This window comes from Callorhinus ursinus, unplaced genomic scaffold, assembly GCF_003265705.2.
Source record: "Callorhinus ursinus isolate GAN/ISIS: 27379988/994484 unplaced genomic scaffold, GSC_fseal_2.0 scaffold9, whole genome shotgun sequence".
Taxonomy (NCBI): domain Eukaryota; kingdom Metazoa; phylum Chordata; class Mammalia; order Carnivora; family Otariidae; genus Callorhinus; species Callorhinus ursinus.
The window spans coordinates 49,237,256-49,253,690 of NW_027397071.1; the positions used below are offsets into that span (position 1 = coordinate 49,237,256).

At 37.0% G+C, this 16,435-nt stretch overlaps 1 protein-coding gene across 2 annotated transcripts in view; it reads right to left on the minus strand.

Moving 5' to 3' along the window:
• Nucleotides 1-16,435, minus strand: part of LOC112824047 (inactive tyrosine-protein kinase transmembrane receptor ROR1) — a 499,173-nt gene that overhangs the window by 11,486 nt on the left and 471,252 nt on the right. Inside the window, exons 12-13 of one of the 2 annotated variants that reach the window (XM_073896619.1) lie at nt 15,086-15,174; nt 8,602-8,683 (exon numbers count right to left, since the gene is read on the minus strand). In XM_073896619.1, the coding sequence (XP_073752720.1) occupies nt 8,602-8,683; nt 15,086-15,174 (171 nt within the window). Of the gene's footprint in view, nt 1-8,597; nt 8,684-15,085; nt 15,175-16,435 lie in introns of those variants that run through there. The other variant, XM_025871896.2, reaches the window with a different exon arrangement.

Here is a 16,435-nt window from a genome sequence, read left to right on the forward strand (position 1 = left end):
GCTCTGATACCTGGGAGCTCTGGCGCACTCAGTCACCCCCAGTCTCTCTGTGACCCCAAGGGTCCTGAGACCACAGTGTCCCGGGAGGATTCCACCCCCCGCTTAGCCACTGCAGCGACGTCCCTCCGCCGAGCCAACTTCTAAAAGGTCCGATTTTGTGCTCCGCGGCTCTATCACTTGCCAGAAGCGGCCGGCGGCGGCCCCTTCCCCGCTGTCTATCCTCCCGAATATCGCCTCGGATTCACTTCTCCGCACGTCCTACCTTCCAGTAAGTGGTCGCTTCTCTGTTCAGAGAGTTGTTGCTACTCTCCTGTTCGATCTCCTGTTGAGTTTGTAGGTGTTCAGAATGGTTTGATCCCTATTCAGCTGAATTCCTGAGACCAGACGAAATCTAGGTCTCCTACTCCTCCGCCATCTTGCTCCGCCCTCCTTGATGCATATCTTTTTGAATTACTGTTTTTATATTCTTTGGGTAAATACCCAGTAGTGGATATTTACTGGATCATAGGGTAATTATATTTTTAATTTTTTTAAGAACTTCCATACTCTATTCCACAGTGGCTGCACCACTTTACATTCCCACCAATAGTGAATGAGGGGCTCTTTTTCTCCCCATCCTCGTCAACACTTGTTTCTTGTGTTTTTGATTACATTTTATAATCCTTGAGTACATTTTATAAGATGAATAATAGCTGCTTTAAAATCATATCTACTAATTCCATCATCTCTATTATTTGAGGATCTATTTATAAATATTGATAGATTTTTATTTTGGTTATGGATTATATTTTCCTGCTTATTTGCATGGCTGGGATTCTGCACGTTGTAAATTTTACTTTGCTGGGGAATTTTATATATTCTTTTAAATATGGTTGTTCATTGTTCCAGCATGCAGTTCAGTATCTTACAAGTCAGTTTGATATATTCAAGGATTGTATTTAAACTTTCTTATGGGTCTAGAACAGCTTTTACTGGGGGGCTAATATAGCCCTAAGGCATGACCCTTCTGAAGTCTTTCTTCAATGTCCCCTTGAATTAAGAGGTCTAGCACTCTAGCAAGAACACACACTATTTCTAGCCCTCTGCAACCATTGTGTGAGTACCAAAACAAATAAACAAACACAAAAAACAAAAACAACAAAAAATTGGAATATTATTTTCCTCAGGACAAATATGATTTTGGAAAATAACATAACTGGGTTGCCTGGGTGGCTCAGTCAGTTAAGTGTCCGACTCCTGATTTTGGCCCAGGTCATGATCTCAGGGTTGTGAGATTGAGTCCTGCACTGGGCTTCGTGCTCGGCATGGAGCCTGATTAAAAGATCCTCTCTCGGGGCGCCTGGGTGGCTCAGTTGGTTAAGCAACTGCCTTCGGCTCAGGTCATGATCCTGGAGTCCTGGGATCGAGTCCCACATTGGGCTCCCTGCTCAGCGAGGAGCCTGCTTCTCCCTCTAACCCTCCCCTGTCTCATGTACTCTCTTTCTCATTCTCACTCTCTCAAAATAAATAAATAAATCTTTAAAAGATTCTCTCTCTCCCTCTCCGTCTAGTCCTCCCATCCCCCCCCAAAAAACAAACTTGATTTATACATTTTATCCCTTATTGATAAATCGTCTTCAAAAAACTATACAAGTTTTAAATTTTTTTTTTTTATTCAACCATTTGCCTTTATATAATTGAAAACATAAATGATAAAAAAGTTTAGTGTAGGGCACCTGGGTGGCTCAGTCGTTGAGCATCTGCCTTCGGCTCAGGTCATGATCCCAGGGTCCTGGGATCGAGCCCCGCATCGGGCTCCCTGCTCTGTGGGAAGCCTGCTTCTCCCTCTCCCACTCCCCCTGCTTGTGTTCCTGCTTTCGCTATCTCTTTCTCTGTCAAATAAATAAATAAAATCTTTAAAAAAAAAAGTTTAGTGTCACTAAATACAAATTAAATGACTATAAAGGAAGATGTCATAATTATTAAGTTAAAAAATAAAACTAGAAACCCAAATACTTGTTCATCTTAAATTCTTAATAATTTTGTTAGCACTGTAAGTTGCTACCTGTTCTTGGAAAGTAGCTTTATGTACATAACGAGGGTCATAAAACTTACTGTATCCCTTCCATCTAGTGATCTGACTTTTTGTAACACGTTCTAAGGGAACTTCTTGGCTTCCTTCCTGTTTCTCCCTTCAGGTGGAACACAATCTAATAGGCCTCTAGGAAACCACAGCCCTCCTCAATTTCACCCCTGCTCAGACCAAGGCCCAAGCTAATCTAAGTATCATATTTCTGTGGCCACAGTTGGGCGTGGGGTGGGATAGGGTAGGGTGCTGAGGGGGAGAGGAAGGTAGGGAGGGAAAGGGAGACAGAGAGACCCCTCACAAGAGTGTTCTATGTGGGTACAGAACCAAAGGAACAATTCTCTTTAAAAAAAAAAAAAAAAAAGCCCAATATGTGTTTTTGACACCTATCAAAATCCCTCTTTTTGGGAGGTGAAGGGGAAAACAGCTTTAAGTCACGGTGTTTATAATACAGAATGCCCCACCAGATTCTGTGCTACAACCAGAAATCCATGGTAAAGTTTTGGGGGTACATGCTGAGAGAAAAGTTGATTAAATGAATTAAACCCATAAAAGGTGAACAATAAAAAAATGTGGAATTCATTAAAAAGAAAACAGTTGAAAGAACTGGGTGTGTTTATTCTGAAAAAAGAGAAAACTTAAGGGGAAATAGGAAAAAGACACAATAGCTATTTTCTGAGAGTTAAAGGATAATTACACAAAAAAAGAAGAGTCTTATTTGTGTTGCTTCCAAGGACAAGTGGAGACACTTTCTTTTCTGCCACAGTATCACCGCTTGAACCATGCCTACTACCCATATCCAAAGCCATCCCCGGGTCCTCAGTGTCTGAGCTGGTGCTGGACCTAATAGATAAAAGCATGGGTTGTAGCATCTGGCAGGCCTGGATTTGAATTTCAGCTCGGTCACTTTTGGACAGTGCAATCTTAGGGAATTTTTAACTTTTTCTGTACATCTTTTTTATAAAATGGAGATAATTTCTCATTTTCTGGATGGTTTTGCAGACAAATGTATAGAAAACATAGTAAGTCCTCAATAAAAATCTTAAGTGAATGAAAGAAATCTAGAATTGTTGAGTATCATAAGGTATTAGATTTGAGCTAGAAATACAGGAGATTCCAGCTATTTGAATGGTCCTTGAAGTACTGAGCTCCCTGTCTCTAAAATCATTCAAGCAGAGACTAAGTAGTTGCTTGACAGAAATTATTTTTTTAAAGGGATTTTTTTCCTTTGTCTATATATTTTTTCCATGTCTATTTTTATTAAAGGGGACATTTCCAATGCCCATTCTAATGCTAATTCTCTCTTTAACCACAAGATGGCATTCACAGTTCAATCTTTGGGGAATAAAATAAAGCCAGCATTCCTCCTTAAAAAGGCATTAAATATATAATTATGTAAATCTATAAAAATAATGTTTAACTTCAAAAGCCCTGAAAGGACAGCACAAACATACATTAAATTAATGTAGTCAGCATAAATGTTTTCTATATAACTGGAGAAAAGGGAATCAAACATAGTAATCCCGTATTTTTGTGAGTTAAAACACTTACAAAATCAGATACAGGAACTTAGGAATAATATATATTAACCCCTTAATTTAAAATACAGTACAGCTATGTCCGTAGTATATTTTATAAATATAGGAGTGTTTTTATGAAGGAGAAAGGAACTAACATTGTTTAATAATAGAATTTGAGATTGACCAAAAAAACCTTTTCCACAAAAGGTAGACTTGATCTGTGCTTGCAGTTGGGTAGACCATATTTTCACATTACCTGAAAAATTTAAGCTTTTAATAAGCATATATTAATAGGAAAGTAGGAAATAATTTAGTTTTAGTTTTCAAATACAAAATGTGTTTATCAGTAACTTTGGGCAAGTTGGTTAATCTCATGTTTCTCTCATTAGTAAATTGTAGATACTATCTACATCGACTTTTCCAGACTTTCTGTGGAGAAACTAGGGGTGACAACCCAGATGAAGAGGGAGGTTAGGGATTTAGTCTTGAAGCTGTGTCTGTGTTTAAAAAGGATGTGGTTTGACTCAGCCTGCGAGTTGACTTGCTACGGCTTTGCAGGAGGCTGATGGGTACTACTGTGGGGTTACACTTAGAGTGTAGGCGTCAACTCCACAGCATGGCTGGTATTCCATTAGGAAATGAAAGAATACCTGGTTCCTGTTCCTTCTGCACCTCCAATGTATGGACAAGAGCAATACTCTCCTCTGAAGCCGCAAAGAATGTAAAACTCCAGAACTGATAACTTTTATTTAGATAACTTGCTGTCTGACAAAGCTTAGGCTACTGGCACAGGTATTTCCATTACCACATAAGCATTCATTAGCCACAGAGTATGACATAAACAGTTTCACATGTGCATAAGAAAGAATATTTAAGGAACAGCTTGCACTGCCTTCTGGTTTTGAATCTTTCATTCTTTCTCCAGAGGAAATAAATACAAACTACTGATTAGTCTCTAGATTCATATTCTTTCCCATGTCTTAGTAGAAATAAAGCATTTGCATGAATACTCAAGAGACAGGCAAGACAACAGGGGAGGAAAAAAGGCCTTAGAAATGATCAAATGAGCAAACCAAATGATCGATTCATGAATATTTATGAGCTGCTTATAATGACAATGGGATCCTATTAATACTAACTAAAACGTGTACAATTTAAGAATTTGCATAAAATATTCATAAGTCATTTATATTTCCAGTTTTCAATCACTCTTCTACAACTACACCCTTGGAATTCCCCAAATAGAACCATTATCTTTCTATTAGAACTGGCCTTAATACAAGTCAGTGTCTACATTTTATTTTTCTAAAAGTTAACTGCCTTCGCATTTAATTCACCTATTAAGTGGGGCAACAGGGTAAGTATGTACCATTCAACAAACACGACTGAGTGCGTGCTAGGTGCTGGGTACCGTGCTAACTGCTGAGAATAGAAAGCCACAATAATGGCCTTGCCCTGGTCACACTCTCCATAAACTGATGAATTTCTCCACCACAGGTGCTGAAAGAGACAGGGACAGAGTGCTATGGAAGGAGAGCATGGGGGGACGTGGAAGCCTGACTCAGGGTTCCTTTCACAAAGAGATGTTGGGCTGGATTTTCCCGTCATCCTTGTGATGTGCTTTGCCAGGCAGGAGAGATAGCACAGCAGCGGAAAAGGGAAAAGAACCACGTGTATGCTGGAATTAAAATAAATGTGGTCATGATAGGTGGCCATGCCTGTGTTCTAACTGGAGAAAATGTTACAATTTTAACCTGTTTCTGACAGAGAATATATTTATTCTCTGAAAAGTTGGGGGGGGTGTGGGGTTTTGTCTCCTCCTCTCCTCAGGAACTGATATTTATTGAATGTCTGTAAGTCAACACTATATGACTATATATCTATGCTCTCAAGAGAGCAAATGCAAAACAACTTTGCAAGGTAAGTCATGTTATCTCTATTTAACAGATAAGGAAACAAGCTGAAAGTGGGTAAGAATTTCTCTAAGATCCGTCTGGCCCTAAGGCCCATGCTTTTTCCCCCATGCTACCTCCAAAGAAAGGTGTTCTGTCTGAAAATGGAACTAGGGCCACCGTTGGAAAAGCATGAATAATAGTAAACAAAAACAGACACTGTTTGAAGAAGTTTACATGTATTAATTTATTAATCCTCCCAATCTCCTTGAGGGGTGGGTACAGTTATCACTGCCACTTAACAGATATGGAAACTGAGGCACAAAGAAATCTGATAACTTGCCCTTGCCCTATCAAGGTGTTGGTAACTGGCAGAGCCAGGACTGAAATTCAGATAGTCTGGCTCCCGTGTCCCTGTGCTTAAGGACTCCACATTCCACCTTTTCATTCAGACCAAAGCCTAACTCTAGACCACCAGCAAAGACCCTGCTGGGAAAGATATCCCAGGCAGAAGGCACAAAATGGTGAAGAGATCTTATGTCCCGAAATAATAGTGAGAAAAAAGAACTTTAGTGTGGCTTAAGAATCGAGTCTTGATTGATGAGGAGATGGGAGGACAGTAGGAGGAGGGATATGAAGCAGGAAAGATAGGTCTTTTTCCTTAATGCTATGCAGATGAAAGGCTGTTAATTTGCATTTTCTGGCTTTTTTTTTTTAAACAGGAAATTTCAGTGCAAAAAAAGCATTTTCAATATTAAAACAGAGAAATGCATAATGGTATTATATTGCATGCATATATAGACCAATCACTCACTTGCAAAGATGCCCAAACATTCTCTACTTGAGTCTCTAGGAATTGACCACTTTATTATATTGTATTTTGACAGAACATGAGACTTCTAATAATTATTTGAAAAAGCAGATTCATCACACTTTAGATTTTTGCAACATATTGTTGCATATTTATGCCACAATAAAATTATTCAGCTAAATGTAATATCTTTCAAAAACTTTAGTGTTTTTAAAATAATCAACTCCAAAATTTAAAAAAACTATCATTTGATCTAAATATATTCTCATCAACCACCAGATGGCATAAGGTGTGAGAGTTTTATTCTGACAAGTCAACCATGCCCATGATAATTTGACCTGTAACTTCAAAATAACGTATTTGGAAAAGTGTTCTCGCACTCAAACAGCTCACAATTATTTCAGCCATATGTAGAAGTGTATGGATAAGTTGAAAATGACATGGCCCTACTATTTCTAAACTTGGGGTTCTGTGGGATGCTGGCATTACATAATGAATATATGTATTGATGATGTAATCATGAATTGATGATCAAATAAATAAAACAAAGCAGTTCTGTTAAGGGAAATAAAAAAGGAAGTCATGTCAAAGCAAAATTAACCTTATATTCTAAGTAGCTTTCTTTAACTCTAAACGAAACTTGAAACATGGCTTCAAGAAAAAAACATGCTTGTACTCCTTCAAATTCTGCTTTAAAAAACCTTTCTATTGCCTATAATTTATTCTGAAAGCAGAAAAGTATCAAATGCAAAAGCTTTTCTCCACTTTGGCTTGAAGGGAAGTTGTCACAGACGTCAACTGAAAAAAGAATATCCAACCGAAAAACCCAATCTGAATTATGATGTTAAAGGACAGGAAAGTATTTTTTAAGAACTTCAATTTCTACACAAATTCAAAATACAGCACATTATTTTTATTAATCCTGTATTTCCATTTATTAGCAAGCTAAAGAGCTAAAAACTAAGGTAAATGAGGTAAATGCTAAAAAAAGAGGAGGGATCTTTAATTCCCCTTGTGTTGTATAGAATATTTACCGAGTACTTTGAAATAAGTGTACTAGAATAAGTAAGTACTATAGCCTAGCCAACATCACAGGGCTTTGCTCTAGTATGATGAAAAAGAAAAACTGCCTTTAAGACTCAAGTGACCAAAGATGAGATTAAGATCCCTTCAACGTAGTCTAATAGTCAATGATTTCTGGAGATACTGTAATAGTTTAATTTCATATTTTACTATATACTTCCTCGTTAGATGAAATAATTTGGTTCCTGGATGAAAAATCTGTGGAAGAGGAAAAGATATCTGGAACTATGAGAAGGATGAAAAGCTAACTGGTGATATATAAACAGGGTTCTGTTTTGTTTTTTTCCAATTTTTTAAAAGAGTTTATTTAAGAGAGAGAGAAAGAGAGTGCACATGCACACAAGTGGGGGAAGGGGAGCACAGGGAGAGAGAGAATCTCAAGCAAACTCCCCACTGAGCCCGGAGCCCCAAGTGGGGCTCCAACCCACAACCCTGAGATCATGACCGGAACCGAAATCAAGAGTCGACAGCTTAACCAACTGAATCACCAAGGTGCCACTTTCCTAGTTCTAAGTCATATGTTGATAAGGATAATAGGAATGGGCATAAGAGAATTAATGCAGAGGGTATTGTGAGAGTCCTTCACTGTGCCTCATGTCCATCTTTATTTTTGGCAGTCAATAGGTGAAAATTAATAAAGGGAACCCTCACTAAAATGGAGTTGGGAGGGCAGAAGGTAGAGCCCTACTACCCACCATCAATTACAAGAACTGTCCATTACAGAGGAATCATCAACAGAAAAGAATCCTCAAAACCCTCAGTTACAAATACCAACAGGGAAAGATGTACATTGCATCTCCTGTAAGAAACTGACTACTCCAGCAACTCAGCCAATGACAAACGGGCATCATTCTGAACACTTGCTTTTCTCCCATGGACTTCCTTTCAAAACAACTCTTCCTAACTTCTTCTATAAAGTGACATTCCTCTTCCTAATTTCTTGGACTTGCCCTGTGGTTTTGACCTAGCTTGCAAATCCCAAATTGCTAGTCCCTGCTATTCCTGAATAAACCCATTTTTGTTGGTCAAATAATTTACATTTCTAAGGTTAATAGTAGCAAAGATGTTTCCCACCTGGGTTCATAGGAAAAGAAAAAAATGATACGACTAATTCTTGTTCTTATGTTTAGAAAAAAGCATCCATTGTTATTTCCAAAGATTTCTTCTGATGACTCAGTTGGACAGTAGAAAGTAAAATGATAGCTATTTAAGTTAATACAAAGTACTTACTTTAAATTCCATTCTTTAGGATGCTGTAATTCAGCTTTCTTCCATTTATAATACTCTACAACAAAATTTGGATCTTCAAGCACTGAAATTAGAGTTTTGAAAAGGGAGCTGTGTATGCATTCTTTAATAATAGTTCAAAGTTTAAAATAATTTACTTTTCATCAAGTCGATATATGGCAATGATGTACACTATATAGTTCAAGTCATACTACAATGCTCACTTTACGAATTTCTTCCTTTTACTTGAACTTTGAAACAAGTAGATTTATCTTCAAAGTTTTCATTATAATAACATTTGTTTATATATCATTTATAGTAATGAAGAAGGTGTTAAAATAACTCATATAGAAACTACAGACACCACAGTTTAACACCACACTCACTACAAGTGAAAAAATAAAATCTTAGAGTTGGAAGTGACATTATAGGTCTTGATCTTCCACAAAGCAAGAATTGTCAACAGATGATCACCCAATCCAGCCTCTGAATGAATCCCTTGCCAATGACAGAAAACTCCCCTCTCTGTTCTTGGGAAACTGCCTGTTCCATTGCCAGACAGTAAGGTCACAATGTCTTTCTTAATCTGAGTGCTGCGTTTCCACTGGTTCTAGTTCTGACCTCTGGAGCAATACTAACTAGATTCATCCTTTCCCCATGGGAGAGAGCCCTTCTAATATTTGAAGATAGCTCTCAGAACAGCCTCAGTTCCCTCAACTTCATCTTAAGACATGGCTTCTAGAGACCTAAGCATCCTCACCATCCTGGTGGTAAACTTTGTTAATGTTCCTACTCAAGTTCACATCCAGAACTGGCTCAGGATCTTGATTTCTTTTGAATAGCAAAGGGGTAAGTGGGTCACTACCTCCCTTGACCTGTGTGGTACACTTCTATTAATTCATCTCAGATCTGTAGTAGGATTTTCTGGAAATCACATTATACCACTGGCACATATGTCTGTGGTTAATTATAAGTCTTATGCCTTCAATCAAATTAACATAAAATTTATTGAAAGCCAGATCACTCACACACACCTTATCTATCTATCTATCTATCTATCTATCTATCTATCTATCTATCTATCTATCTATTTCCCTGTTTCTTGTAATTGTCCTGGGTTTATAGTCTTGAACAATTTAACCAACTAGATGCTCTCCACCAGACTTACCTTTATCTGGAGCTTCCCTCTAAACAATGATTGATTAACCTCTGCTAGCCTGATGAAATATGTCATTAATAGAAACATTTAAACTGAATAGTTTTCATTTTCTTAATATTACATAATTTTCACCAGCAATGTTCCTTTGATTTTTTTCTTCCTTCAAATACAAATACACATACATACACTCTTTTCTTTTTAAGATTTTATTTATTTTATTTGAGAGAGCACAAGTGAGGGGAGGAGCAGAGGGAGAGAGAAAAGCAAACTCCCCACTGAGCAGGGAGCCCTGGATGGAGCTCAATCCTAGGACCCTGGGATCATGACCTGAGCTGAAGGCAGACACTTAACCAACTGGGCTACCCAGGCACCTCCACATACATATTCTTATAGCCTTTATTAATATTCTTTTTGTTAGTATTTAGACTTATGCTCCTCCATTCCTTATTAAGGAAGCAAATCTGAGCTCCCTAGGGTTCTTAGGTCTCATTATTTCATTTAGATGATTATAGTAACTAATAATAGAGTTCTTCCTACACATTGGACACCTGTAAAGTAGGTAAGCAGTGGTTACCATTACAATATACACTTTACAGATGAACACACAGAAAATTGAGTAATGTCTTCTCATTGGGACTATTCATTACCACTTAGACGAAATTTAAATTTGAGGTTTCAAGGATAATTCATATATTTCCTTAATTTTGAAATCACCTTTCCTACATTTTCTATTTGAATATGTACATTAGTTTCTTCCTTATATGTTATGAAACCCCAAATGGCATGGTCATCCTTCCTGAATATTTCCATTAATTTTATATCATTGACTCATCTTCTTCATTGCTTTCTCTACTGAGAGATGAAAAATGCCACAGTATTTGTACAAACTTTTATTTTAATGCTTCCTATTTTATCCCTATAATTTTTTCATTCACCATTCTACCATCTGACCATAAACTTCTTAAAAAGCTTAGCATAATATGTATGTTGTCTCTAACACACAGCCCATTGTCTACACATGGAAGATGCTCAATGAGGGATGGTGATAAGAGGGGAATAATGCAGGGGGAGGGGGCACGTAAGAGCAAGTAGGAGGAAAGGACCAGTGAAATTTTGTCAGAAGTTTTTGAAGCTGAAATTTCCCATCATGACCATATCTCATCTTTGTGGCAGTTTTGTAGTCTGTGTTAAAAAATCATCTTCTGTTGGCTCCATAATACACTTATTTCTTCCCTTCCTTCTAAGGATTACTGTACATTACTTTTACTTTGTTTTTTTCCATGGCACATCTCTTGTCCAACATCTGTATAAGTTGATCTAAATTTTTCTTCCACTGCTGGGACTGTCACATCCCAAGAAACATAATAGCATCAACTTGCCTTAGGATGTTTTATTTTCACACATATTATCTCATACTAACCATAGAGCAACTTAAAATAGAGTGGAATGCTTCTGTCAATGAAAAGAAATGAAAAATGAGGCACAAAGAGTTAAATGACTAACCTAAATTCACCTAACTGTATGTGGCAGAAGCAGTACAGAGCTATGGAGTCTTTAACTTCCAACCTCATGCTCTTCCCATTGCAGCCTTTCCAACCTTGGTTGCACATTGTAATCACCTGGGGACCTTTAAAAACTTGACTACCACCAGCCCCTGCCCCCAAAGATCCTGATGTCAGTCTGGGGGTGTGCCTTTTACACGGGAAGTTTTACAAGTTCCTCTGCTGGTTCTAATGAGCAGTCAAGACTGAGAACCATTGCATTAGAATGAGGTGATGCTGCCTCTTGCATCTAAATGCATTCTGGAGACACTTACCCTTATTTCCAGCTCAAAGACTCAAAGAAGGGAAGTCTTTTAGGGTGAAAGCAAGCATCCTCATGATGTTTCAGGGTGTCTGGTCTGTCTGATGACAGCAAACCAACACCAGGAAGCCTCCACTCAGTATTACAGGTTACACTGGTCTGAAGGAATTCTTTTCCCTTTAACATAAATATTTCCTTATGGGGATCATATTCTGTCATTAAGGTGCTCTTGCCCACAACCATATGTATTGGTTTGTTCTCTCCCAGACTTTTATTTGCCATTCTATACTGATGGACAGAGAACAGTGGATCATCAGTACATTTCCCCATATGATTGCCTATGATTATAAACTAGTAATTATAATTATTGAAAAATATACTGCATACACTTCAGAGTTTGAATTTAAATCTCAGGCTACATAGAGATAGCATTTTTATACCACACTATGGAGGCAGTATAGCATGATAAAAAGAGCAACAGATGTGGAGTCAGAGGAACTGGGTCAAGTCCTAGAGCGACAGCCTACTTGTACTAATTAATAACAGCCACCTTCATTGAGCACTCACTATGTGCTAGGCACTATTTTAAGTGCTTCAGTGCTATGAGATATGTGCTGTAATTATTCTCATTTTACAGACAGGGAACTGACACAGAGAGGTTAAGAAACTCACCCAAGGTCATATAGCTAGTAAGTAGCAGAGCCAGAATTAAATCTCAGCAATCTGGCTCTAGAATTTATACTCTTTACCAATATATAATATCCCCTCCTACCTGTGTGACTTTAGGTAAATTATTTAGCTTCTCTTGGTCTTCTCATCTCTAAGACAGAGAAATAATAATAATAATGCCTGGTTCATAGGCTTGATATACTACTATGCATGACATAGATTAGGCATTCAGTAAACATTGGTTGACAAATGAATAAAAGAATAAGATGAGGATGATTAAAAAACAATACAGAGTATACTTTGTAAACTGTATTGTACATGAATAAACTTACTATTACTATGGCACACATGACTATGGATAGATTTGTAGCACAAAGATATGGAAAAGAGTTAATACCCCAAATCAAAATATAACCACTCATCAGTATGAATAAAAAAGCTTTTAAAAATAGGCACAAGAGTTTCATAATCTTTGCAGTGATAAGAATGTAACTGTAGAGGGGCACCTGGGTGGCTCAGTTGGTTAAGCATCCTACTCTTGATTTCAGCTAAGATCATGATCTCAGGGCTGTGACATTGAGCCCCGTGTTGGACTCTGAGCTGGGAGTGGAGACTGCTTAAGATTCTCTCTCCCCACTGCCCCTACGTCTCTCTAAAAAAATAAAATAAATTTTTAAAAAAGAATGTAACTGTAGAAACTGAAGTTATTAGAAGTTTCCCTTTTATTTCTCAGTAGCTGAAGAAGCATTCTATAATCTCAAAACTTCATCTTTATTATTGCCAGGAAATTAGGCTGTTAAAAAAGAGTATTGGATCTCATCCAGCTGAATTATCCAAAGACAAAATGGCCAGCAGCACATGTAAGGTTTAAATTTAATTTTTAAAAATTAAGTGCTGGTTATTATTAAAGGAAAGCTCCTGAAACATTCTTATAACAAATCCCTAGGGGAAGAACAGGCAGGGTGATTGTGAAATCTTGCACCAAGGACTAGAATCAGTCTCAGAAACTCTTCTGGGCTAGAGGCAGCCACTAAAGCTATTGCCTTTGCAAAAGGGGATAAATTACATACTAAGTAGTGATAACCATGGAAATGAGAACCAAATTAAACATTTTAGTGTCAACTCTTTTGAAGAAGAAACTGCAGTCAGTGGTACTTCATTATTTCCTTCCATTTTTAATTGTTTTTTTATTGCAAGACAATAATTTTCAAATTCCCTGAAGTTCTGGCATGTGCTTCTATTTGTTTTTCTTAGCAGTTTGAAGTTTCCAAATGCTTCTATATATTTACATGTTATTCCATAAGACACCATTTTCTTGGTTTGTTTTGTGGTTGAAGGAGTTGGATGCTGAATCTTTCCCTAGATTGTGCCAACTGCCTCTGGACGCCTTGTTTGTTAAGGGTTCCTGCCTCCTGGAGCCCATCTGAGTTCCTCAGTGTTTCCACATAGGAGGTACTCAAGATGTGTTTGCCGAGTTGACTAGGCAGCACCCAGCCAAAAATCTATGAAATGAATACTCATGTACTCTGGCATCAAAAGTAATAAAGTTCTTTATATTGATAGTGTTGCCAAAGATTGTGTTTCTTTAAGCACCTTAATAATTTTTCATAACCACTAATCTATGATTAGTGAGGAAGGTAATGGGTGATCAAAAAATAATACCCAACATCCTGAAAGAACAAGTAATTTCTTGGAAGTTACTGATCTAATTTATTTTTAAATATTTGTTAAGCTTGGCATTACTTTTTGCTCTAATTTGTGCCTTAAAACTACAAACTTTTTTGGTGATATTTTGTTCTATTGAAACCAAATATGAGACGATCACTATAATGAGATGAAATTCAGTGAGACCACAGATTAAGGCAGTGGTCATCAGGGTGGAGTGGAGAAGGAAACACTCCTAATGTTGTAGGAGATAAAGTAAACAAGGCTTCATTTGGCAGGTAAAGAGCTCTAAGAAGCGTCTATGATTTTGGTTTAGACAAGTAAATGCAGTAACAGTGATCTAGCACTAGCCAAGGGAGGTAATAATGGTGGGAGGATAGGTTTTGGGGCAAGATCATGAATTAACTTTGGGACATCTTAAGTAGGAAATGCCTGAAACCCATGTAGGTGAATGTCCAATGGACAGTTGTAAATATGCATGCAGAATTCAGAAGAGGGCCTGACCAGAGATGAGGCTTTGGGAATTACTGGCAGGTAGGCATAGCAAAAAAGAGTACAAGTAAGATAAAGGCTAAAAGTTATCATTGAACCTGGGAGTTAGGAGGTCATGGGTCACTTCTGAATGCTCCATTTCAGCAGGATAGCAGGGCAGCAGACTGGATAACCTACTTGGATCTAAATCATGAAATAGCACACTAAAGATTCAATTAGATGGGACAGAAAGTTGTCCTGCTCTCCCCTTCCGTCTTTTGAGCTCCTAATATATGTAATTTTTTCCTTAGACATATAATTGAAAGCTCTAGGTTCATATGTTTTCTTGCTATCTTTCTACTTAATACTTTCTCTGGCTTTGAGGACAATTGTGTTTAGAATCAAAAAGGCTCCTCTTGCTATGAAGGTTCCATGTGGAGTGGAGTAAAGTAAGTCTCATAAGATTGAGAACGTCATATTTTATTCCTCCAATTGTCTATCTTTCTTTCTGACTTTGAATGAGACTTCAGTCCAGGACTCTATACAAAAGAGGAACTAAATTAATAGTTGTTGAATGTTTCGTATATAGAGGTAACAGAGAAGTTTATCACCTTCTGATTATAAATATATGTCAATTAGTCTTTGAAAGCAAGACAAGTTGAGAATAATTAGGAGATTAATATATACAAAAGGACATAAGATAAGGCTAGACCACCTTACATGGACTTCTGTAGTATTCTGTGGCTTTTGATGTTGCTATTCCGGACCATGTCTTGTAGTAATCATTAAATGAGATTGCTTTAGTTGATCTGAAAATATACACTGAAATCAGATAATGAGTATTGGCAAGTTTCCTTTTTAAAATTATTTTATCAGAGTAGATTGTTTCAGATAACATTATCCTGCTATAAGACATTAAACTGATTTGCCATTTCTAACAAATGATCTCTCAATTTCTCCACTAACACATACAAATCACAAAAAAGAAAAACTCTCCAAAACATATTTCAAAATAAATGTAAAAAATGTACACCCATGTGTATATTATAAAAAGAAAAAAACAATTTTAAGATATCTGTCTGCCTTTCATGACTAACATTAAAAAAGGATTTTAATAAAAGCATCATATTTGTACTTCTTTTCTTTCTACAATAAACAGTTTTCTTAAATATCTTTGCCAAATTTCAGTAAAATCACTTTTATTTCTTTTTTATTATGAGGAGAAGTAAAACACCAGAATTGAGACCAGTTTAATTTTCACACAGAATCTGGCCATTTTCATAGAGGGAAAAAAACCAACTCTTCTAACAATCCTGCCTACACTTATCCTTCCTTGTGCTAATATTACTCTATTCTAATGGGAGAGCAAAGATTGTAATAAAATATTGAACAGGATCTGCGAAACAGTCACTTAAATAACTGCATTTCTAATTTATTTCCTACAAACAATTTAATTGCAGAGATTCTCAATGCTCTACAAACAAAATATTTCATTGGGCTGTTTTTCAGACATGTGAAATCACCAATTAGCTAGCTTAAGTAGATGCTGAAACATCAGACATAAAAGACCTTATGTCTGGTTTCCATTTGAAGTTCCTAGCTCTTTGGAGGAAGCGGCAACTTTTCAGTTAGAATGAGTACACCAGCATTAATTTTTATAGGTGAATTGTAGGTACCTTAAATATTGAACTCAATTTGGAAATGAATGGGACAATATCTAAATTCTTGAATGCATCATTTATTTAAATGATAATTACAGATGCCTAATTTTAAGAGTAACATTTTTTCAAATGTGTTATTGTTTTTGCAATCACACTTAAGTAGAAATCTGAAACTGGATGAAGATAAATTAATCACTACTATTATTGCTTCCAGAGCTACATGCGGTGCTTTACACCACTAAATGACATATTAAACTAACATTAATTTTGCCAACGAAATGTTTCGGCATTTGGCAACAGAGGTAACAAAGTGAAAGGCTGCATTATATCTCCTGCATGAAAAAGCTTGTGATCAATTTGCTGTCACAGATCATTTAGCAGACAACAATGACCCAAGAGGAAGGAAACT